General features: G+C 40.8%; 1 protein-coding gene across 3 annotated transcripts in view; it reads left to right on the top strand.

Moving 5' to 3' along the window:
- The window catches only part of kmt2cb (lysine (K)-specific methyltransferase 2Cb), a 151,759-nt gene that overhangs the window by 20,882 nt on the left and 107,641 nt on the right, over window positions 1–23,236 (top strand). For all 3 annotated transcript variants that reach the window (XM_036597087.1, XM_036597089.1, XM_036597088.1), the window contains exons 3-5: window positions 7,719–7,807; window positions 13,298–13,451; window positions 23,003–23,170. In XM_036597087.1, coding sequence (XP_036452980.1) covers window positions 7,719–7,807; window positions 13,298–13,451; window positions 23,003–23,170 — 411 coding nt within the window. The remainder of the gene's footprint in view (window positions 1–7,718; window positions 7,808–13,297; window positions 13,452–23,002; window positions 23,171–23,236) is intronic.

Genomic DNA, 23,236 nt, shown 5'->3' on the forward strand with positions numbered 1-23,236 from the left:
CATAGGAGTGTTTTTGAGCATTAACTGCCTGTTTAAGGTCTTGCCATAGCATCTCAATGGGATTCAGGTCGGGACTTTGACATGGCCACTCCGAAACCTTAATATGGGTTCTTTTGAGCCATTCAGAGGTGGACTTGCTTTTGTGCTTCATGCTACGCTTGAGCTTTAGGTCTCAGGTGAATGTTCTCCTTCAGGATTTTCTGATAGAGAGCAGAATTCATGGTTCCATCAGTTACGACAAGTCGTCCAGGTCCTGCAGAAGCAAAGCAGCAGCAGCCCCAGACCATCATACTACCACCACCATGTTTTACTGTTGGTATGATGTTCTAATGGTGGAATTCAATGAATGTTTGCCTGTAAATTATTTTCTCAGGCTTATAGTGATGCAGTGTAATGAATAAACAAATACCGATTTCAGTTTTGAGTATTCGTTATCATTTTTGTCATCTTTGTGCTCCCCTGAGAGAAACGGTGAGCAGTCCAGGAATTTAAAATTGAAATTTGCCTCATTTCTGAGAAGTAATGAGACTTCTTCTCAGTGATGATGCGTGTTGCGGTGGTATATACACCTGGCATAAGTATGTTCTCCCTGCATATTCTATATTGGGAAGTTACTAATGAAAACTCTTTTCAAAAACTGGTGTGTCATGGCAGTGCCATGGTAACGAGCATCAGGCTGCGGTCTTGCTGTGGGCAGCCCTGTGTGTTTGTGTGTGTTTGTGTGTGTTTGTGTGTCAGCCTGTCAAAGGGATGCTGAAACACCAGCGAGAGAGAGAGAGAGAGAGAGAGAGGGAGAGAGAGGAGCGTGAGGGCAGAAGGTTTAAGCTACTGCAGGGCTGTATATCACCTCTATTAGTAAACTGCACAACAGCTATTGATTTTAAACCCTATTTGCATTCATAGATAACGAGCAGTATAGGCATGATAATATTCTACTGTCATAGCGTGTTAAGCGTTTGTACACCGATCAGGCATAACATCTGACCACCTCCTTGTTTCTGCGCTCACTGTCCATTTTATCAGCTCCACTTACTATATAGGTGCACTTTGTAGTTCTACAGTTACAGACTGTAGTCCATCTGTTTCTCTGCATGCTTTGTTAGCCCCCTTTTACCCTGTTCTTCAGTGGTCAGGACCCCCACAGAGCAGGTACTATTTGGGTGGTGGATCATTCTCAGCACTGCAGTAACACTGATATGTTGGTGGTGTGTTAGTGTGTGTTGTGTTGGTACGAGTGGATCAGACACAGCAGTGCTACTGGAGTTTTTAAACACTGTGTCCACTCACTGTCCACTCTATTAGACACTCCTACCTTGTCGGTCCACCTTGTAGATGTAAAGTCAGAGACGATAGCTCATCTGCTGCTGCACAGTTTGTGTTGGTCATCCTCTAGTCCTTCATCAGTGGTCACAGGACGCTGCCCACAGGACGCTGTTGGCTGGATATTTTTGGTTGGTGGACTATTCTCAGTCCAGCAGAGACACTGAGGTATTTAAAAACTCCAGCAGCACTGCTGTGTCTGATCCACTCAGACCAGCACAACACAGTAAGCCAACTATCACTTTGATTGCTGCTGTGAAGCTAATCAGTTGCTATCACAAACATTCGCATACTGACCTACTCGTTCTGAGAAACCGCAAAAATTAGTTAAAGGGGAACTCCACTGATTTGCAAAATTACTAAATCATTCATTTAGATTTTAAAAAATCATTCAGAGTGGTTTGGTGTGAAATGCGCCTTTCTAGAGAAATTTACGGAGTCAGAATTGTTCACCATTGTAGTACTAGGAACCAGACGTCTGTATGTCTACACTACAAATATCACTATTTTATCTGCCATTCAAAATGACCAGTGAACTTACATGCGTCTAATAAGTTTTATAAGTCACGCAGATAACGGTAAAATAGTGCTAAATTTGGAAAAATATGTTTTTTGTGTACTATTTTTTCCTTACAGCGCCCTGCATGTACCTCTCCGCCCTGCACAACTTCTGTGTTGTTTGGGTTGGCGGCGTTGTGTTGCGGGCGGCGTTGTGTTCAAAGAAGATTGAACGGCTGCATTTTCACTCAATCCCCGATATAAATTCACCCAAGATAACACGGCTTACATAACTTTAAAGAACCAAACAAAACATTCCCATCAAAACAAGCTATATGAGGTAGAGAAGCAGCACTCAGGAAACATGGGCTCATTTAACTTTTATGCAAACTGAAACATCATCTGAGGCCGTGATACATACGGAAAAAATCGTAATATTGAATTCAGTCCGTATTGTCCCACACTAGTGTGGTGGGGTTGTGCTGTGCTGAGAGTGGACTTGAGAAATAACCCAGCGGACATGGCTGAGAGGAAATGGCCCCGGGGCAGAACTGTGAGGGAGATGTTAGATGTCCAGGTGTTCATGGAGCTCCGTGGAGTCGATGCAGTCCTCCGTTGTGTGCTTTGGTGGGTTTCTAAAACCCAACACACTATAGTCGTTTTTATTTCATTTTAGTGGCCAGTTTATTAGAAACACCTGCCTTGTAAGTGGAAGTGGCTCTGTAGACAGAAACTGACCATGGTTAGAGGACTAGAGCAGGAATTCTCAACGTTTTTCAGAGTGCGCCCATTTATGGTTAAAAATATTGTACCCCCTCAGTAACGAGCTCACTTAACAGACTCATAATCGACGTGAAGCTGTGGTCACGGACTGACGCCTCACTGTCTTCTTCACGGGGTGGAGCAAAAGTCAGGCAAGTGTGAGCGGTAGAGGTGGTTTAAAGGCTGTAGGTGGAGCTGTTCAGCGGAGCTTGCATGCGCCCGTCTGCATTATTTTCTGTATGTTTTTTTTTAAGCTGTAAAATTACGTAATAATAAACTTTGTCATTTAAACCACAATTTACTGCATTGTCCTGTAATGATTTAGAAGTGAAATGAATCATTTTGATATTTTGAATCACCTTGTATATCTATAAACGTGTGTGTGTGCATATATATATGTATGTGTGTGTGTATATATATATGTGTGTGTGTGTGTGTGTGTGTGTGTGTGTGTGTGTGTGTATATATATATATATATATATACATATATATATATATATATATATATATATATGTATATATATATATGTAATATTTTGCTATAGCATGTAGGAGGTTATTCTTGTTTAGCTGCCATAGTTCAACAGGCGACTCATATTGGGCTCCTCAGTGGCACAGCTGTCTAAGGTTTTGCCATGTTTTGGAAGATTTGGAGTTTGTTTATTATTAATTATTGGTGGATGATCGTAGATATTCGTGCCGATACTGATACCATTTCATATTTCAAAAAAATATTTTCAAAACGGCAACATTACTGTACCTGATATATTTGTACCAGCACCACACACTGCCATGTCTGGTGTGGTCCCGTTCTGTTGAGGGTGGGGGCTGATAAATTGTGGAGCAGCTGGTAGCTGCAGTCTCTAATTGTACACCTACAAATTGCATCTGTAGAGTGGGTGTTTCAGATAAAATGGCCAATGAGTGCAGGTACGAAGTAGGTGTACCTTATAAAGTGGATTGACTGAATGTGCAGAGCGTAAATCTGTATTCCTCTCAGAGCTGATTATTTCCTAGCCAGCTGAATGTGACATGAGAGAGACTGAGATGATGAAGTTCTTATATGAATGGAATTTGAATGGCATCCTTTCCTCTTTTCATGACTACCTTGGGGGTTCGTGAGAGCTGTACATGGTAAATAATGATAATGTCAACATTAGTAACATTTTAATCCGTCATCACACGCGGCTGTTGGTAGATAAATGGCCAAAGGAGATGAAAGCGCACTTGAGCAGGTAAAAATGTACGCTGCACTCATACGCAGCTGATGAAAATACTGCCGTTCAGCACACTATAGTGGTACACAGCCAGTGGGCAGCAGGCAGCCATGGAAACGTCATGGTGTCTGCGTTAAATGGATGATAATCAGGGGCGTGCTTTAGCGATGTTGATTCCTCCTTTAGGGTTAAAAAAGGCAGGAGAACACTCTGCTCCTTTATTGTTTGCTGCACAATACTGGATGATCAAGGACTTCAGCAGTGACACATGCAGCCTGATAATCCGGTAATAATCTGACCAATAGCTCAATAATCAATCAGAATAGAATACCTCCATGTGTACACCTCAATCGGAACAGTCCTGTTGCGGCTCCACAGCAGAATTTAGATTTGTAAGGAAACATAAAATAATCCTCTTTTGCAGTAGAACAAAGCTCTGCTGATCGTTCAGCACAGAGCTGAAGTCGCTTCTCATTCGCCAGCTTCTTGATCGAATTGTCCCGTTCCACCTTAAATGGTCCAGCCGATTACATTCTGGCGCCTTAGGTACCGTTTAAGGTGGAATAGGAAAATTAGGACAAGAAGCTGGCGAATGCGAAGCGACTTCAGCCTCGTAAAAAACCTAACGCCGAGAGACGTTTTACAAGAAACCGTTCTTCTTTTGAGGAAAAGTTTCCTGCTGGAGATGCGAGAAAAGCAGCTACAGCTGAGCTAAAGCTTAAAGCAGAGCGAAGTAAGTCTGTGTTTTTGTTTATTATATTTTTAAGCCTATACTAGTACATTAACACATACTGAGACGTATTTACAGCCAAGATGGTAAAATGGGCATTAAATATTGTGGCTCCCAAGGTGGTTTGATTTTTGTTGAAAGGATAAAATGGCTCTGTTGGGTTGCGACCCCTGGACTAGTCCGATTTAGACCATTCCAAATACAATTTCTGTCCGATTGAAAGAGGGGAGTAATATTTTAAATAGAAGAACAATAGCCGCGCTGTTTCTGTTTACGTTCCCCATCGGAACGCTCAAATATGTTCTGATGTCGGTGAGAAGTAATGCCAGTTCATCTTCTTTTCCAGTTGAATTTTTTCAGTCACCCTCTTCCCTCCGCCACCGCCTGACACACACATTCAGCCAGTTTGCACTTGTGAGGTGAGCGCAGGGTGAACCCGTGGTCTTCCTCAGCCTCGGTTTGATCTGCCCAGATGATGAACCGAAGAGAAAACCTCTCAGGCCTCGTCTCTGATCATCTGCAGAAATTAAATATACAGCAGCTTCACGTTCCTTAGCAACGGGGAGAACGCCGCAGGGTGCTGGTGAAAGTTGGGGTAGAGATGGTCGCTGATGATTCATGCATTAAAGATCTTTATGACTCACTCAGGTGAACCGCAGGGTGATGCTAGACTGGATGGCAGCAATAAAAAATGAAAACATAAACAAGTTCCCTGCTTGTTTCTGCTCTACTTGTTTGTGAATGGTTGTGAATTTCCGTCCGGCTGCATTGGTTTCTTTACCTTTCCTTACCTTTAAAGTTATGTTGTGCTAGTCCAGCGGTCGCAACCCAAATGTTAAGAGACATTTTGTCCTTTCAACAAAAATCCACCTTGGGAGCCACAACATTTTATGTCCATTTTACCATCTTGGCTGTAAATATGTATCAGTATGTGCTGATGTACTAGTATAGGATAAAAATGTAAACAAAAACACAGACTTCCTTTGCTCTGCTTTAAGCTTTAGCTCAGCTATAGCTGCTTTTCTCTCATCTCCAGCAGGAAACTTTTCCTCAAAAATGAAATCGTTTCTAGTAAAACGTCTCTCAATGTTCGACTTTTTATGAGGCTGAATCGCTGAATTCTTGTTCGATTTTTCCCGTTCCACCTTAAAAGGTGCCTGAGATGCCAGGATGTAACTGCTGCACCATTTAAGGTGGAACGGGACAATTAGAACAAGAAGCTGGCGAACGAGATGCGACTTCAACTTCGTGACTTTTTGTGTTTCTCGTTGCAGATTAAACGTATCAGGAAACCAGCTGGAGTGATTATAAACCCTAATAAGTCCATTCATCTCCAGATTATCGATGTTCGTCTTAAATCTCTCTCTTTGCCGTTTCGTTAGCTACTAGCTAGTCGAGATTGTTGTCTGTGTTGCTATGGTGACCAGCAGTCTGCGCTGATCTTCAGGGTTAAAGGGTGAATCAGCAGTTCTACATTAATTCCAGAGTTTAAGACCATTTACTGTTAAACTGTGTTGAACGATCAGCAGAGCTTTATTTTACTAAAAGGAGGATTATTTTATTTTTACCTACTAGTCTGATTCAGCTGTGGAGCAACAGGGCAGTAAATTAGCTGTATGTTGCTGACCCCTGGGCTAATTTATTTTATTTGTTTATTGTTTTAATTGTGTGTGGTTTCACTTTGTGGTCTATTATGGATTACTCCTGATCAGCATACAGGACCAGTCAAAAGTTTAGGTACATGTTATTGTTAACGTTTCCCGCATTGTAGAAAAACACTGAAGACATCAAAACTATTACTAAGTTGAACTATGCAGAGACCAGAAACATGTTAAAGAAATCCAGACTATGTTCTGGTTTAGATTCTTCAAAGTAGCCCTACTTTGTCTCAATGCAGCTTTACATTCTTGATCATTCTCTCAAGCACTTCCTTGAGGAAGTTTCAGAATGTTTTACTTTAGAAATAAATTAATACATATTTCTCAGTTTATTGGCCTGAATGTTTAAGATGATTAAAACAGATGTTCAGTCAGGTTTGCCCAAACTCCAGACAGATGCTGTCTAGATCCCTCGCTGTTCACCTTTCTCTCTTTCATTCTCTCTGTGACTCACTCGAGTCAGCGGCAGGTTACTGCTTGTCTCTTTGGTAGAATTAAAATATGAAAACATGTAAACAAGTTCTTAGTTGGCTGCTTTATTTCATCGTGGATGTGGTAAATATCATTTCTTGCACTGGATGTGACTCTATGTGCCGCAAGTACAGAGCTTGTTTTTTTTTCCTTTCATTTAAGCAAATTACGGAAGAAAATATCAAATTAAAAAAGAACCATTTGCTATTGTGCAATATAACCATAAAGGCAACATTAAACACTCAATTCTAGTGATCCATTCAATAAATATCCTAAAAAAGTGCAGGATATACTGGACTGAAAATAGAAACTGAAAAAAGCTGACAATCAACAGTTTACATAAAATGAACATACTAAAACAGTTGCAGTATGTAGGCTACAGCATCTGCCACAAAATCCAGCATCGTAAATTAAAGTGCTTTGTTTTTAAATAGTTATTTGGCACTTTTTTTGCATCGTCGCTTCTGAATTCTTTAAATCGTTTCATGATCCGAGTCTACAGATGGCGTCTGTGTGCTCGCAGGGCATTTTCAAGCGCAGTGAAACCTGTATGGAGAATGTTGTGTCTCCTCTTGATACTCAAAAGAAACAGAAATTACAGACTGCTTGTCTAATATTACTTGTAGAGATCTTGAAATAGTTCTGTGTGGCTGATATTTTCACTGTTGATCACCTGCTGCTCCAGCTGTTCGAACGCGCCCGAGTTGACCAGCACAGAAGAGCAAAGGAAAAACAGCATTTTAATCATTTTTCTCAATGTCATTATTATTCAAATTACTGCTAAAGTCTTAGATTTTAACACGTTATTGTAGACCGTCAGAATTTCGGCCATATTTCTCTCTTACAGGCTGAAAAGGAAAGTGTGATATTTGACTCTTTCTTTTGTAAATTTCCGATTTCTGTCATGGAAATTTCTGAGTGCTTCTTAACACAAATGTAATGTTTTTTATTTATTGTTTATGTGTATGTGTAGCCAGTGATAGACGTCTCTAGGTTAAAATCTCTCTCTCTCTCTCTCTCTCTCTCTCTCTCTCTCTCTCTCTCTCTCTCTCTCTCTCTCAGGAGTCGTGGTCGGGGGAAAGCTGTGGTTGAAGATGAAGACAGTGTGGACGGGATGGAGACAGCAGAGTCTGGCAGCGCACAGGAGCCAGGTGAGCCTGGAACCATCGCTCTTCTCCTCCTTTTCTCCTCCTTTTCATGTTCCCGCCCCCTTTATCTTCCTTTCCTGGTATAATATAGCTGCAGGAGCCTTCCTGAAATTTTGTGTCACCAGCACAAAATAAAACCCCGTTTAACTCGCTTTCATTTTCTGTTGAAGCTCATTTCCAACAGAGAAGAGAAAGAGCAGTTATTGTTTGTGCATGATGTTTTTTTTTTTCCACTTGTCTGTTCTTGGCAGAAGTGTGTACACATTTTGACTTTAACTGTTGACTTTTTATCTCAAAATAATGCTGTTTTCTTGATATTTTGACTTATGTTGAAAAAGTGACTCCTTTCTTTTTAAGAAGTTGACTAAGAATGTAGAGAAGTTATACTTACTTGAGAAAGTAGTTATTTTGAGAGAGTTGTTATTTTGGTAAAAAAGATTCATAATTCCTACATACTGAGTCATAATATTGGGAAAAGTATTCATTATTTTGTCATTAAAATTCCAAATTTAGCCAAACATAAGCCAAAATTTGACATTCTGCTCCCAGAAATGGACCTTGGATAGCTGGTTAGCTGTGCGTGGGCTATTTCTGGTTCTTTTGCAGGGCTGCTGTCTGAATCGGACACTTATCACTGCCTGTCCACTCCTGTAAATGTGCAGTTTGATGCAAAAACAACCATAACTGGTGCATTGACCAGTTGTCTTGGCTCATTTGGCTACGCTACATGACTTTAACCCTGATTTTAGACCTGATTCTCAGTCTGGCTGCGCCAGAGCTGGTCGGCTCTAGTCTGCAGATTTTTGGGTCAGTTGGAGTCGACAGTTGGAGAGAGAGTCAAGTCGTGTTTGAGGGGTGCAGACTCAGATTTCTGGCCTCCCGATCGCATTTCAGACCAGTCTGAGTTTATCAAACATGTTTGCCTTTTTTCAACCTGACTGAGCGAGATGTTGTGTAAACTGATCAACTACTCAGTCTGAACGGATTCCTGCAACAGCCAATGAAAACTGAGAGCACGAAAGAAAAAATACTGCAAGAAATCAAAGAAAAATGGCGGAAAGTCGCTCATGTGTGGAGCGAAGCTTTTTAATGAGCAGAGTTTAAGGCACAATCGAGTTTATTTACATTTAAAACTCAAAAAGATACCAAACTGATCACATTTTAAGTCAGCGCCCGTCACTTAAACGTTTACCTGCTGCTTCTTTACTGTTTCAGCACAAACAGCAGAGAAAACAGCAGCAGGAGCAACATGTTTGTTTATTTGCGTCTCCTAGTAAAGTGAGTTCAGTGAGCTCCGTTCGGTTCAGCAGCTTAAAAGGTGAGTAGTGTGTGATCCCTAATACTGCAGTCGCCCAAAAAAACTGTAAAAAACCAGTTGGTCAGTGTGAGATGCCCAGTCTTTTATAATGTCTTTAACCCTTGTGTGGTGTTGATGTGTTGTTACTCAGTGGTCTGATGGACCCACCACATTATTGTGTTTTTAAATCAATACAGTCATAAAAATGTTTTAAAAATACCAGATGTTTAAAATATCACAAGTGTCCAGCGTAGGGTTCTCCTTCAGCAGCTGTAGCCAGTCAGCAGCCTGTCCATGTTGTCCACCGTCACACACACACACACACACTAACAGCAGGCCATGTAGGAGGAGAACAGAGTGAAGGACACAGCACCTCCACACTTTTACTCCCCGCAGGTTCACCCAACACCATGTGTAGTATAAATGTGTGGGGGGTGAACAGAGTGAAGACACTGAAAATGGGTTATTTTATATGTTCTTCACAGAAACTGAGCAAAGGCCAAGAATCTGAGGCTGAAATAATAATAAATCACATCATTTTTTCTTTTGGTAAACACTGAAAACGAGTCCCACAGACCTGAACACCACACAAGGGCTAAAACTTGTGTAATGAACCCAAGGCTTTACGTAAGACTCAACAGCTTTAAATTCAGTTTTGACAAGTTGCTGATAATCCTGTGTTGTTACTGAGGGGGGAAAAGCACAGGTGGGCAGTGACCGCCTCTTTTTATCATGTTGAATGCGTGCTAAAGAGCCGGTGCTCCTCTGTTGTGAATTGTGACGGTCACTTTGAAGTCGAGTTCATGATGCTGTGAAACTTCTGCCCCAGTGAACCGTCATGGCGAGTCTCAGTAATTCCCCAAATAACTAAGTGGTTGATTCGTTTCAATTACGGTTCTTTAGGAGAGACGATTCAGTGCATCGTGAAATCTGAAATTTTTTAGCGAAGGCACGTTTTCATTTCTGTCTTTTCCGATACCGAAACCTTCGCTAGCACTAATGCTAATCCTAGCTGCGTTGGACTGAAAGAGCCGCAAGAGAGTCGTTTATCATTGCCTCTCCCACCACTTCCTTCATTTATTTTCTCTCCCCTCCCACATCGACTCCTCTCCTCCATTCTCTCTTACACCTCCTAACTCCCCCCACCCACGTCTTTTCTTTCTCCCCCCCATCAGTTTATTCTTTCAGCCTCTTCCCCTCCCCCTCAGGCTCGGAGCGGCCAGGCCTTTTCCACCGTAAACAAAATCACAACTTGGAGGCCTGAATTGATCTTCTCTTTTCTCGCCCCCCCCACCCCTCCACCCCGGCCGTGCAGCCGCTGTGACTCAACGCTCTGGCTGCAGAGGAGGGGCTTTTAAGAGGCTTGCCAGCGAACAGTCCTTGAGCAGGATTGATGAGATTTTTTTCGCTGGGCTCCACACGGCTCCACTCTTAGACTCTAATTGAAAGGATTTGACTCCAGCCACAGCGCTGCCGTCGGGATACCCTCTCTCCCTCTCTCACTCTCTCTCTCCCTCTCTCTCTCTCTCTCTCAGTTTGAGATTGAGGTGCGGTGGGAGCCAGCAGAAGACTAATGCTCTAAAAGCTTTTTAAAATCTAATCTTGTGCTTTTTTCTTTTTTCTTTTTTTTTTTCTGGACTGTTGGCCGCACTTGACAGCCTGTCATGTGACCGCCACTACTTAAGTGGTGTTGAGTTGAGTGTACATTTTGTGGCCAAAGCTCCAGATCCTTAAATAGTTTGGTGTTTGGATGCCAATAAGGCCTTTAGGTCTGTTTTGAGCAACGTCTGCTTGCGACCCTGTAGACCGTAGATCAGTCCTTGGGGTGAGCAGTCTGCAGCTTCTTAGGTGGAAGTTTCTGCTTAATTCAATCATGAAGATGTAAACAAAGCCGTTCAGAGCTGTTTGGTGTGAAACGCTCTGTTCTAGAGAAACATACCGAGTCAGAACTGTTCACAGTGGTGGTGATAGGAACCAGACGTCCACCTCTAAAAGCTCCCTCACAGAAAGTTACTACATGAAATGGTTGTGAATTCACTGCCTGATGGATTGTATCAGTGCAAGATGTTGTTTTACACTAGTTTTAAAATAGAGTTTTGGCCTAAATTGTGCTTCTGAAATCCATTGGTAGCGGAGAGGCACATTCCCGGGTGTTATGAGGCAAAATAGTCCCCAAAGAAAATGTATTTTCTACCACTGGTTTTATGATCATCGACATTCCATATAAAACTCAGAAGACACATGGAGGTTCACTGGTGGTTTTGGATAGTAAGTTGTCTCTATTTGTGTTGTAGTCATGGCGACGCCTGGTTCTTATCAGTAGTGCGTCTCCTGTTTGCTGATCTAGTTCAGACACACAGATGTTGAAATTTCACGTTGACATATTGATACTACACTTTCAAAAATGATGGTTCTTTTACGGAAAATGGTTCTATGTAGAACCATGAACACTCGAAGAACCCTTTGTCTGATTAAAGGGTTCTTTTGCATCGTTAAACGGATCTTCACATTGATGGAGAATGTACTGTAGATGGTTCCATGTTAAACTTTTTAGAAAGTGGTTCTATATAGCACTATACAATAAGAAGAGCCCTTTTTGGTGCTAAATAGAACCCTTTTCAAAATGGTTCTATATAGAACCATATAAAAAAACACACTCCATCAGTCTGAAAATCACATTCATTATGCAGAGAACCCTTTAATCATGCAAAGGGTGCTTTGAGTGTTCATGGTTCTATATAGAACAGTTTTCTTTACTAAAGAACCCTTGAAGAACCTTCAACCTCTCCTTGTATCCTCTTTAGTGTGCCATCACTGGTCACTTCATTTAGACTGTAATAAGTATTGATTGATTGATTGTTGTTTGTTTAATTGAGGTGGTTTAGCTGTGTAATGAGCAACAATGTAGATAACGTCACCTAGCTAAGTGAGGAAACTTAAAATATGACCAAATTATTTGGTTACTTTGTATTCCTAAACTTTCGACTCAGTCTTTAATGTTAACGCAGTCACTGAAGTGGCTTTTTATCATTTGAGAAATGTCGCTAAAGTTCGGCCTTTTCTACCTCAGAGCGACGCAGAGAAACTTGTTCATGCGTTTGTTACAGCAGAGTTGATCACTGTAATGATCTTCTTACTGGAGAAAACAATACGTCCTTTACAACTCGTACAACATGCATCAGCTTCCTAACAACAACAACAACACAGAGATCAGATCACTTCCGCTTTAAAAGAGCTGCGCTGGCTGCCTGTATCGTTCAGGATAGAGTATAAAGTTCTGCTGCTAGTTTTTAAGGCTTTAAATGACCCTAAAGCATCGCTTACATCAGAGTGTCTGTCTGTTTATGTTCTGGCACGAGATCTTAGATCTGCAGATACTGGCCTTCTACAGACACCCTTTGAAAAAATACAGAAAACGGAGAGACTCGTTCAGTTATTCTGCTTCTAAACTGTGGAGCTCAGTTCACCTTTTATTAGACAGTCAAGCTCAAAGCTCACTTTTAATAAACAATATTTTTTTGACTCAGCGTTTAATTAAAACTCTACGTCTCGTTGTGTTTTTCTTTTTAATTTGATCTGTGTAATTTTCTTATGATTGTAAATTAATACTTATAATTTCTTGTGTTACTGTTTAACTTTATCACCTGTCTGTAAAGCGCTTTGAACTGCCACCAGCGTGAAAAGTGCTATATAAATAAAAACATTTTTATTATTATTATTATTATTATTATTATTGGTGTGGCTGCTAGATAGAGAGCTTTCTTGGTTTTGCTCACCATGCTAGTAACTGACGTTGGTCATCGTAATCAAGCTGCTATGCTTCGTCCACTTTAAATTCTGCAGTCCCTCAATCTGCTAATGTCTAGATAATAAACTGTAGTCTTGAATTTTGTCACGTGTTGCTGTTTTTATTGTGCATTTTTCTCCATGTCTCCTCCGTTTTCTCCTCCCTCTGTGGTCTGTTAGGCTCATAATTCTTCAGGTAGTCCAAATGGCCAGTTCATCCCCGGTCAGGTGTGAGTGATAAGCTAGAATTCCTTTAAATCGTTTCATAAGCGTTTTGCACACAACCGCTGCTGGTCATTTTAAGGGAAAAATGGAGTAATGAGGTTTTGATATTGCAGCTAAATAAAGCATGATTTCCCCCTGCCTCGCTCTCTTCTCTCACTCGTTCATTCATTTTCTTTCTCTCTCAGATGGTAAAGGTCAGCCGGAGGACGCAGAGGGCAGCGCTGCAGTGTCGTCGCTGTGTGGAGAGGAAGAGGAGCAGCCTTCATCATCGCCCGTCTCTCCGCACTCTGAGGCGGGGGAGGCAGAAACATCAGCAGCTTCTGGAGGAGCTCAGAGCAGGTCAGAACCTCACACTGCACTGACTCACTTCCTCACGGGGGAGGAGTTTGTTTACTGGAGAGGATTGGTATGTGTGTTTGAGAACTTTGTGAATGAGGGAATTAACTGTGTTTTATGTACTAGTGAACTAAAAGCCTCGCTGGTCGCTTTAGTGGAATAGATTCAGGAGAAGCATAAAGCTGAATATTGTTAGACTATAGTTTGATACTCCCATTTTGAATCTGGTACCGATGCCAAATGTGAAACTTTTCTTTTTTAAAACCCTTAGAAGATGCAGTTATTCAGTAAAATTATGCTGGATTTCTGTATGAATTCTCACTCGTAGTTCATTAGAATGTGGAAAGTGCAATTCGCTGTTGTCAGAACAAAACCTCACATCTCCGTTTTTCAGTTTTTGACATAATTTGAAAATGCCTGTTGGCCTTTACATCGTCTGTAAATTTCATGATGAACGGCCTTGTTTGTTTAATTGAGGTGGTTTAGCTAAGTAACGAGCAACGATGTAGCTAACGTCACCTAGCTAAGCAAGGAAACTTAAAATATGACCAACATATGACCAAATTAGTTGGTTACTTTGTATTCCTAAACTTTTGACTCAGTCTTTAATGTTAACACAGTCACTAAAGTGGCTTTTTTATCATTTTAGAAATGTCACTAAACTGGAAAGTGCAAATCGCTGTTGTCAGAACAAAATCTCCATTTTTCAGTTTATTACAGAATTTTAAAATGCTTGTTGGCCTTTACATTGTCTGTAAATTTCATGATGATGGCCCAAAAGAAACGGCCCAAAATTACGTGGAAAAAAGTCTGGTTCCATTGACTTTCATTAAAAGTAAAGTACGTTTTTTTTCCTTTTCCTTTTCCTGTAAAGTTAGCAAATTGGAGATGCAAGGTTTTGTTCCAACAACAGCGAAATTCTAGATGTTCAATCTGTACCACATTTTTGTTCGTAGGAAAAAGAGGAGAAATTTTCTTATGATTTTAATTTGATGAAAAATTGTCTAAATTCATGTTTTATATAGCTAATAGGCTCCAGATAGGCTTTGAGTCAACATCCATACTGTAACATCCACAGTAAAGATGTTTGTGTTTAACCTGGAGAGCTGCAGTAAATCTAAATGCACCGCTGTTAGCTTTGTGCATAACATAACATTGAAAATCCCATTAGGACGCTAGCATAAGCTAGCATTACTATAGCAGTGGAAAAACGAGTAAAGCAGAGCTACTTTCAGAGCAGTTTATGATGCATCACCGTTAAATAGTGCTGTGTGCTGACATGCTAGGCAGACACATGCTCATGACATGGTGACTGTTCGGCTCTCAATGTAAACAAGCTCAAAAACTTGAGAAGGTTTAAACTCTAAACTCTGCTCTACGGCAGCCGTAGTGGAGCTCTAACACTGTACAGCGGCCCCGCCCCCTCCACTGAGGCAGCCAATGAGAGCATACAAAATGAACATACAGAAAATGACATCGTGGGTCTAATGATAACAGTGATCTAATAACAGGTGAAATAGCACAGTGGCGAGTACCTCTATTTGAGCTCCATCTGTCTGGATTTTTTTCTTTTATCTTAATATATAAACTGATTTATTTGGCTAATTTTAATTGTTCCAGGACTGGGTTGCACCAGGTTTGCGTACGTTTTTACTTAGGTTTGGGCGTAAAGTGTTTACTAAGTCCTTAGTTACACGAGTTAGTTTCAAACTATCTGTTTACGAAATTTGATTGCCCCACAATAATATGTTCAGAACCGACCAGTAAACCTGCTGCCATGCCTCTGACTTTTTCAATGGAATAAATATCCAGCATAGAAAAGAACAACGTGAACAAGTTAAACTGAATAAAACTAATCATTTACAGCCACCGACTGTTTATTCTTTAATATTTCCCTGAGAAAACCGAATATGCAGCTTTTTAAATGACTGTTTCTGGACAACCGACACAACAGCAGCCTCAGTTTAGCCGTTTGGGCTGCTGAGTCTCAGAGCTGGAGCTGTGGGTGTTCAGCTTCATGCTCGGAGTTTAACCCAGGGCGATGATTAGAGCTGTGAGTAAAATCAGCGTATAGCGTTTAGAATTTTTAGCTTAGTGAACCAAAAAAATCATGTTTTTAGTCCTCTTTGTGCTTTTTTTGCGGTTTTTGATGGTTTCCGCAAAATGTACACCTGCTCAGGGGGGGAGGTGTAAATATTTAGTAACTACTAAGCTCAACGTTAAAACTAGTTTGTGTGGTGCAGCCGTAAGTGTTTATGCATTAACCTGAACTTAGTAAACACTTACGACACAACTAGCCTACGTTTGAACAGCTGGTCAGTGATGAGGATTCAGTTACCAAGCTTGTACATGATTAACAAGTGGACCTGAATGTAAATCAGAGAGTTTTGATGTCTGAGTGTTTACATGCACTCAATAATCCGATAACTGCAGAAAATCAGATTTTGTCAGTAATCTGATCTACATGCTCTTGAGTAAGTAGATAATGGGAAACTCTGTGTCTACAGGAGTCAGACACTAATCAGATTTCTGCTTTACCACCAGCCAGTAAACTCACAGAAGAAGACGTGATGTAAACGCCAACGTAAAACTCAAACTTCATGCCGCAGCTTTTTTTCAAACATCGCGCCGCTTTACCTGGAAATATGAAGAAACATCATCTAGAAGATGAAAAATATTTAAATCCTTTATTTCGTGTTTTGTTTCAGCGCCGCTCCACTAGTGTTTTGCATCCACCGTCTGATCTCGCGCATGCACAGACTGAGAAATCCGATAGAAATCAGAGTAAGAGTTTACATGCACTGAGAAATCTGATTACTGAGCTAAAATCTATGCTAGCAGCTGGAGAATGAGTGGTCACATATTTACACTCTGAAGAGAAAATGTTAATTTTTCAGATTCTGCGCCTGATTGTGAGTAACGGTAGACTTTTGTTAGATTTCGTGTGAGTAGAAATCATCTTAGAGTCTGATAGATATGTTACTGTATGAATAACAGTCTGTTATTATCCTTTAGACCTAGCTGGAGAGCTAAATCTGACAATGCAGTGGACACACCGTGTCAGAATTATGAAATGAATCCATGGAGAACGCAGATTGATCAGCTTTATTAGCGCCGGATGACGGTAGCGTAGCATAGTGCCTCACATGCCACTGCTATCATAATAAGAGTCCTTTATAACAATACTATTTAAATAAGATTTGAACTTTGAATTTACTTGAATGATTTCTGAACTTAGTGTTGTTGTTGTTATTATTATTATTATTATTATTATTATTATTATTGTTATTATTGGTCGTGGCGGTGTTGTTGTTGTTGTTGTTGTTATTATTATTAATGCTGTTATACAATGATAGGATGCTGACGTTAACCTAGCTAATGTTACATTGGCTAATAAATGTAACTTTACAAAGTGATAATTGTAAAAATAGTGACTGACTGTCCTCTATACTGTATCATAGATACTTGTTATGCAGCTGATGGCTGTGCAGTAAAACTAGGCTTGCTTGGTCTTCGTTTTTTGAAGAGCACATTTAGCTATTTTATATATATATAATGTATGATATATATTTTAATAATGTATATTACAACATATATATAACTGTTATATGGATAATAGAGTAATATACGTCTCCTTTAGCTGCTCCTGATGTATCCTCAGTGTCTCTCAGTGTCAGCCTCAGCGTTTTTCCCCAGATTTCAATAGATTTGAAGGATTGCTAGTAGTCAGTATGTTGGAAAGTCCAGCTGGGTTTTGTGTTAGTAAGTCCAGCCAAGCTTTGGTGCACTTTGGCCATGACATGTTTATTTGTATGCTTCTCTTTTCTTGCCCTACGTGCCTAAAGGAGCCAATCTGATTAAAATGACAAGATGTTTGTTGGCGTGACGTTGTTTTGGCGGAATTACTGATTTGAATTTCCAGCTGGTCGTAGCCAACAGTTGATCGCGGGCACAAATCAGTGTAATTTCTTTGTTGTATTTTAGCCCAACATGGGCACCAGACTGTTTTACTGTTTTAGGAGTTTTGATCCTCAGGCTGAAGCTTAACCAGGCACTGGCCTGCTTGATGGTCAGTAAAACAGTTTAGTAGTAGTAGTATAATTCAGTTGGTGCCTTTTGGGAGCTCAGTTTCAGTTCTCATGCCCACTTCACTGTTGGAGAGCTGTGTTGTATCCTTACGCACATTCATTTTTGATTTTGGTTTCTTTCACACGGCCCTTCTAAATTCTTCTCCTTCATGTGCTGAACAAAAACAAGTAAATTAACCCTGCTCTCCTAATCTTGTGCCTGGCCTCTTTGCTGCGTATGCATATTTAAAAACCTGCCTTTTTTCACTGTAGATTTTGCCGTAGCCCCACGTGTGAAGAAGTCTGTTGTACTAATGACATTAAATGGCTGTTTTGACTGTAGGTTTCTCCATTAGCCACACGGTTTAAATGGAAGATTACGGGATGTATTATTCATTATTGAATTATTCAAATTGAATAATGTCTGTGTGCCGCCAGTGTCAAAATCAGCGCCCTCAATTATCAGCGTTTATCAAGAACCATGTGAAGACTTTAAATGCCAGTGGGGGGTTAATACACAACTGCACACTGAGCTCCGTGTGTGTCGGTCTTTGTCGCCTGTGTTTGTTTCAGTGTGTGGAATGAGCTTGTGCTGAAGTGTGTAGAACTGTAGAGATGTGATGAAGGCTGGAGCTGGGTCAGGATTAAGCCTCATATTAAAGGAGCAATATGTAAGAAAGCGCAACCAATTTATACACCACACCTACTTCGTCTAGTACAGCAGCACAAAGTGCAGTAAAGAGCAAAACAAGAGCAAAAGTATTGCCATATGCTGTGATACAGATACATAAATAGAAGATGTAAAGATGGATTATAAAATATACTAAAACAACGATGAAATATGACGTGCAGTACGAAAAATAAGTAGGTAAAATCGCGTAAATGTTATGCAGGTGACAATGCAGCAGTGCATATCGCTTCCAGTGTATAAACTGAGTAAATGCATGGGTGTATAAACAAGTGGCAGTGCATAGTAAAGAGTAGAGATATATAGGGTGTGTCTCAAAACCTAGTGAGCTCTCTAAGTAGCCGCTGTCTACATAGGCAGCTGTCTAAGTAGGCAGCGTTCCAACCGTCATCTATCCTTATAAGTCAGATACAAGAGACGCTCTAGTTAGACAGCAGTGACGTCGCCGCTTGTTCCCGCCCACTGCATGAGACCGGCGTTTACTTACCTCAGCCGTCAGAATCACAGTTAGCCCACATGGATCTGCTCTGGCAGCTTATACAGCGGTTTTAACTGTATTTGCTCTGAATGAAACAGCAAAATAGACAATAGTTGTGGTCAAACGCGGAAAGTATAGGATATTTGTGCACCTTTATGACTAGAAAACAGATAAACACCCCAGAAAATCAGAATAACTTACATTTGAAGATGACGTCGCTGCTTGATGAAGCGCTTCTGATCGCCATCTTCAAACAAAAGTTGCGCCGCGCTGCATCGTGGGATTGCCTCAGCAGCTGAGGAAACACCCGATGCTCTCCTGATATTGGGCCAAAATGAGACCTTAGTAGGCAGCATATTTGAGATATCTAAGAATTGGGACAGCCTTCTTGTCGGGAGCGCATATTGTGACGTAAAATGCTGTCCATGTAGAGCTCACTAGGTTTTGAGACACACCCATAACGTCCAACTGGTGCCCAGTGATACCGCACAGTACCTCGAGAGGCGGTAGTATGGAGCCCCGTTGGTGACATGCCGTATAAATAAAAATAATGCGCGGGAATGAGATAATTAAGGAGTGGGAGCGAGATCCTAATTCGTGGCTTCGATTTAGTAAGGCATGATCTCGTTCCCATGCCTAACAAAGTTGTGGCCGCGCATGATTTTTATTTATACAGGATGTCACCAATGGGGCTCCGTATACCATCGCCTACAAATTGCACCTTTAAAAAGTCCCGTTTCTTGGGAAATTGAGTTGTTCTTTCATGTTTGAAATAATTGCTGTGGTATGTGATGTGGATGAGCTCGGTTAACCATTCAAAGTGCCAGCATTCGAACGATGAAATGACTGTTGGGGTGTTCTTTATGTATCAACACAGGAAGATGATAAAAATAAAAAATTCAGATAAACATTCTGCCAATTTTATGTTTACAGGACTATAAAATGTGACCGTTTTGAGAGTGTTACTCTTCGCTGACTGGGCTAACTATTCTAAGCTGGTGTTAGTCAGGTCCAGAAATAGTAAAAATATACTTCTCTAATAACGGTTCATCGTCCACTGAGGAGAAAATGCGTAGTGTAGAAGACGAGTCGAGTAGAGGTCTCATCAGCAGCCAACGTTATACCGATTAGTGTCAGTGTGTTGGCTACTCTTACGAATGAACACAAAACCCTATTAATTATTCTCAGCTATTATGAATAATAACAAAATGTTAACCAGTGCTTTCCGAAAAGTGAGCCTACAGTCCTAAATTGCATAATTTATCAATACATTGTCCACCACTAGTCTGTACAGTCCATATATGGAAATTGTGGTGTCACAACCATTTGCATCTGTCTGCCCATTCGGTCTAGTCCTGCCCATTCCAGATGAGGTGATGTGGAGTGTTGTTCCTGCAGAGTTACTGCAGTGGAAGACGTGATTTTAATACATAAAACTATAGAAATTCGAAGTAAATACCAGAAGAATGTAGGATAGAGAGGGACAGAGAGAGATTTCTCTTCTCCAAACAGTGCAGTCTCTGATGAACTGCTCTGTTTGTTTATGTTCTCAACCACTAAATACACTGTAGACTGTTACACGTTTGTTTATCTTCTGTTGTTTATTTATCCACCCCTCTGCCGCCCTCACGCACACGCAATAATCCGATATGAGAGCAGATAAAGGCTGCAGGTAAATCTGGCTGTAACTGAGCGAAATCAGTGATGGAAGCAGCCGCCGCGTGGATGGAGGCTGAGGAATTGACCGGACGCATATCTGGAGACCTTATTAATGGCCTCCTCTTCCGTCTTCCACACCTTTTTATTTATTTACTCTCCTCGTCCTCCCTCCCTCAGCAGCTTCCCATCAGACAGCTCAGCTCACTTTAGAATGCAGAGTTTTATGTACAGTTTTATTTGAATCTTTAACTCACTCAGAGGTTTTTCAGTGTAAGAACAAGATACAGACATTCTTCATAGACTCACCAAGCGTGCCAGTAGTGCTGTATCAAGCTGGTAGGGTCGCAAGCCAGACGTCTGTCTTTCATCAGAGAGTCTGCTGTCTTTTTCTGTTGTGTGTATTTATGAACAAGTGTTGAGTACTGGTTCTGAAAGGTACCCTTAAGAACGTCGGGCCTTGTTTGCCAATATCTTCCTACTTTTTGGGAAACGTCCTAAGAAAAAGTCTACGTCAGATTCCTGACGTCTTCCTAAGGCACAGAACTGTTCTCACCTTTGTGCTCTTGAGTGTGTGTAGATTCTGTTCTTACCTAAGAACAAACCCCAGATAAGAGAACACTGGTGAATCAGAATCTTCATAAAACTGGGTAAGTGGGTTTTGTGAAGAAATTAAGAACGGTTGGTGAATGAGGCTCAATATATACATTTTATTATGACCATTAATTTAAGCATGTTTGTTGCTGCTATACGAAATACGTCCAGTAGGAGGCAACATTGTGTTTATAGTCAACGAAAGCCTAGCTGCAGCGTGCCGTGAATCGACGATTGTAGCCCTTGTGCGTAGCAAGAAGCCCTTAAAAAGGAAACAGCCTGGTTATTGCGGAAGAGTAACAAATTAAATGTTGTTTTATTTCAGTTTTAGATTTAGTTTTAGTTGTTTTTCGTTATTTTTGACTATTCTATCGAGTTGTTTCATGTGGCCGGTTTGCAGTTTTGTTCTTTTATCATGAAAAGCAGCACTAATGGCAGCCTGCAGGCGGAGTTTAGCTCAAGCAGTGGTGCTCTCTTCCTTCAGCACTGCCAGAACTCACCACAGCAAATGGGTTTGGGCTCTGAGCTCAGTGGTTTGTGGGCCTTTCCAGAGCCTCGTAATGCCTGGATTGATACTGCTATACTCAGACTTTTCCGGCCTTCGTGATATACCAGCTTCTTATTACACATTTTGCACTGAGCATCTTTCTTATAGTCTGGTAATTTAAAGGGGAATTCTTCCAATTTTCTACTTAATTAAAATGTTGAGATTCAGAGAAAATTTGGAGTGATTTGGTATAAAACCAATTGAAGAGAACTTGCCAGCTCAGGGGTTATCTACAACTCAAATATTTTATTACATCGTTATATCATTATATTATACCATTATTACACCATTATACCATTTTATTTACTATCCAAAATGGTTGTACTCTCCAAAACAACCACTGTGAACAGGTTTGACTTGGCAGATTTTCTGTAAAACAGAGCATTTCATATCAAACCACTCTGAATGACTTTGTTTACATGTTAATCATTCAGTTATGAAGAAATTCTGTGTTATTTACAGTGCTCCTATTGTGTCTTAGGTATCTGTGCTCTTTTAGCTAAAACGGCCAGGTGGAATAGAGAACCGAATACCAGCATAACAAATATATATTACTATCTGTTAAATACTACAAAGAAAACAGGGGATTGACTGTTAATGATGTGATGCTGTGAGCTTCACGATAATCTGAACTGATATTTCACTGCAAATACTACATTCCTCCAAAAACTCACCGCTGTTCCACATCATGAAACGTGTGGATAGCCAATCAGAACGCAGCTGACAAAATCCCAGTAGTTGTGGCCAACTTTACATGGAGTAGATATCAGACACTCCATGTACATGTGTGCATATGTGGCTATCTGCAGGAATTATGCAGGTTAGCATATTTGTCTGTAGTGAAGACAGTCAGACGCCCCTTTTGCACCTATGTACATCTGGGCAGAACATCTGGGGCTGAGACTAGTTAGCTTATACTATTCCAATTGTTTGGAAAGTGTGGATTCTGAGCGTTCAGCCTGTACCACATTTGTGTTAGTAAGTAGAAGAAAAGATTTTGTTATGATTTGAATTTGATGACAAATTACTGTTGTGAAAAGAACAGCCTGTCTTTTACTTTTTTGCCATGTTTTTGTTCATTTTTTACATCAAAACAAACAGAAAAAGTGCAGATTTAAGCCTGTTAATGCAGAAAGTAAATCAAATGCGGGTGTAGTTTGTTACAGAATTGATTATGTAGCTAATTATGTAATTATGTAAGTGTTATAAATCTGTGTCTATGAAATGAAAACATTCTAGAAGAAGGAAAAAAATGTTCTCAACATCTGTTAGTGTGTCTTTGCTTTTCTAAATTTATTTTGGTTCATTCATCATAAAATGTAAACGACAGTGATTTCGAATGGTGGAAAAAAGTCAGTAAAAAAGATTGTCTTCTGACAGCAGTGATAAAAATGATTAAGAAATGTAATCAAATGTTTGGCAGAGCAGCGTCTGAGGCTGAGATTTGTGATGTGTGACACATTTTTGTGTGATTGTTGTCTTTCCCGGTTCTGACCCGAGTGCCTGCTTGTGTTCCTCCTCCAGTGAGCAGCTGTGTGCGTTCTGTTACTGCGGCGCTCGCAGTCTGCTCGGTCAGGGCGAGCTGAAGCGCTTCAAGGCCACGCCGGGCTTCGAGGCCGGAACGGAGGGACGCAGCCATGACGACAGGAGCGCGGCCGCCAGCCAATCAGGGAGGAGCCGAGGCCCGGAGAGGTGAGCTGATTGGTGGAGAGAGGCTGGGCTGTTGAATTTGCTTTGGCTGTGATGGACTGGGACCTG

The sequence above is a fragment of the Colossoma macropomum genome, unplaced genomic scaffold, assembly GCF_904425465.1.
Source record: "Colossoma macropomum unplaced genomic scaffold, Colossoma_macropomum, whole genome shotgun sequence".
In the NCBI taxonomy this organism is placed as follows: domain Eukaryota; kingdom Metazoa; phylum Chordata; class Actinopteri; order Characiformes; family Serrasalmidae; genus Colossoma; species Colossoma macropomum.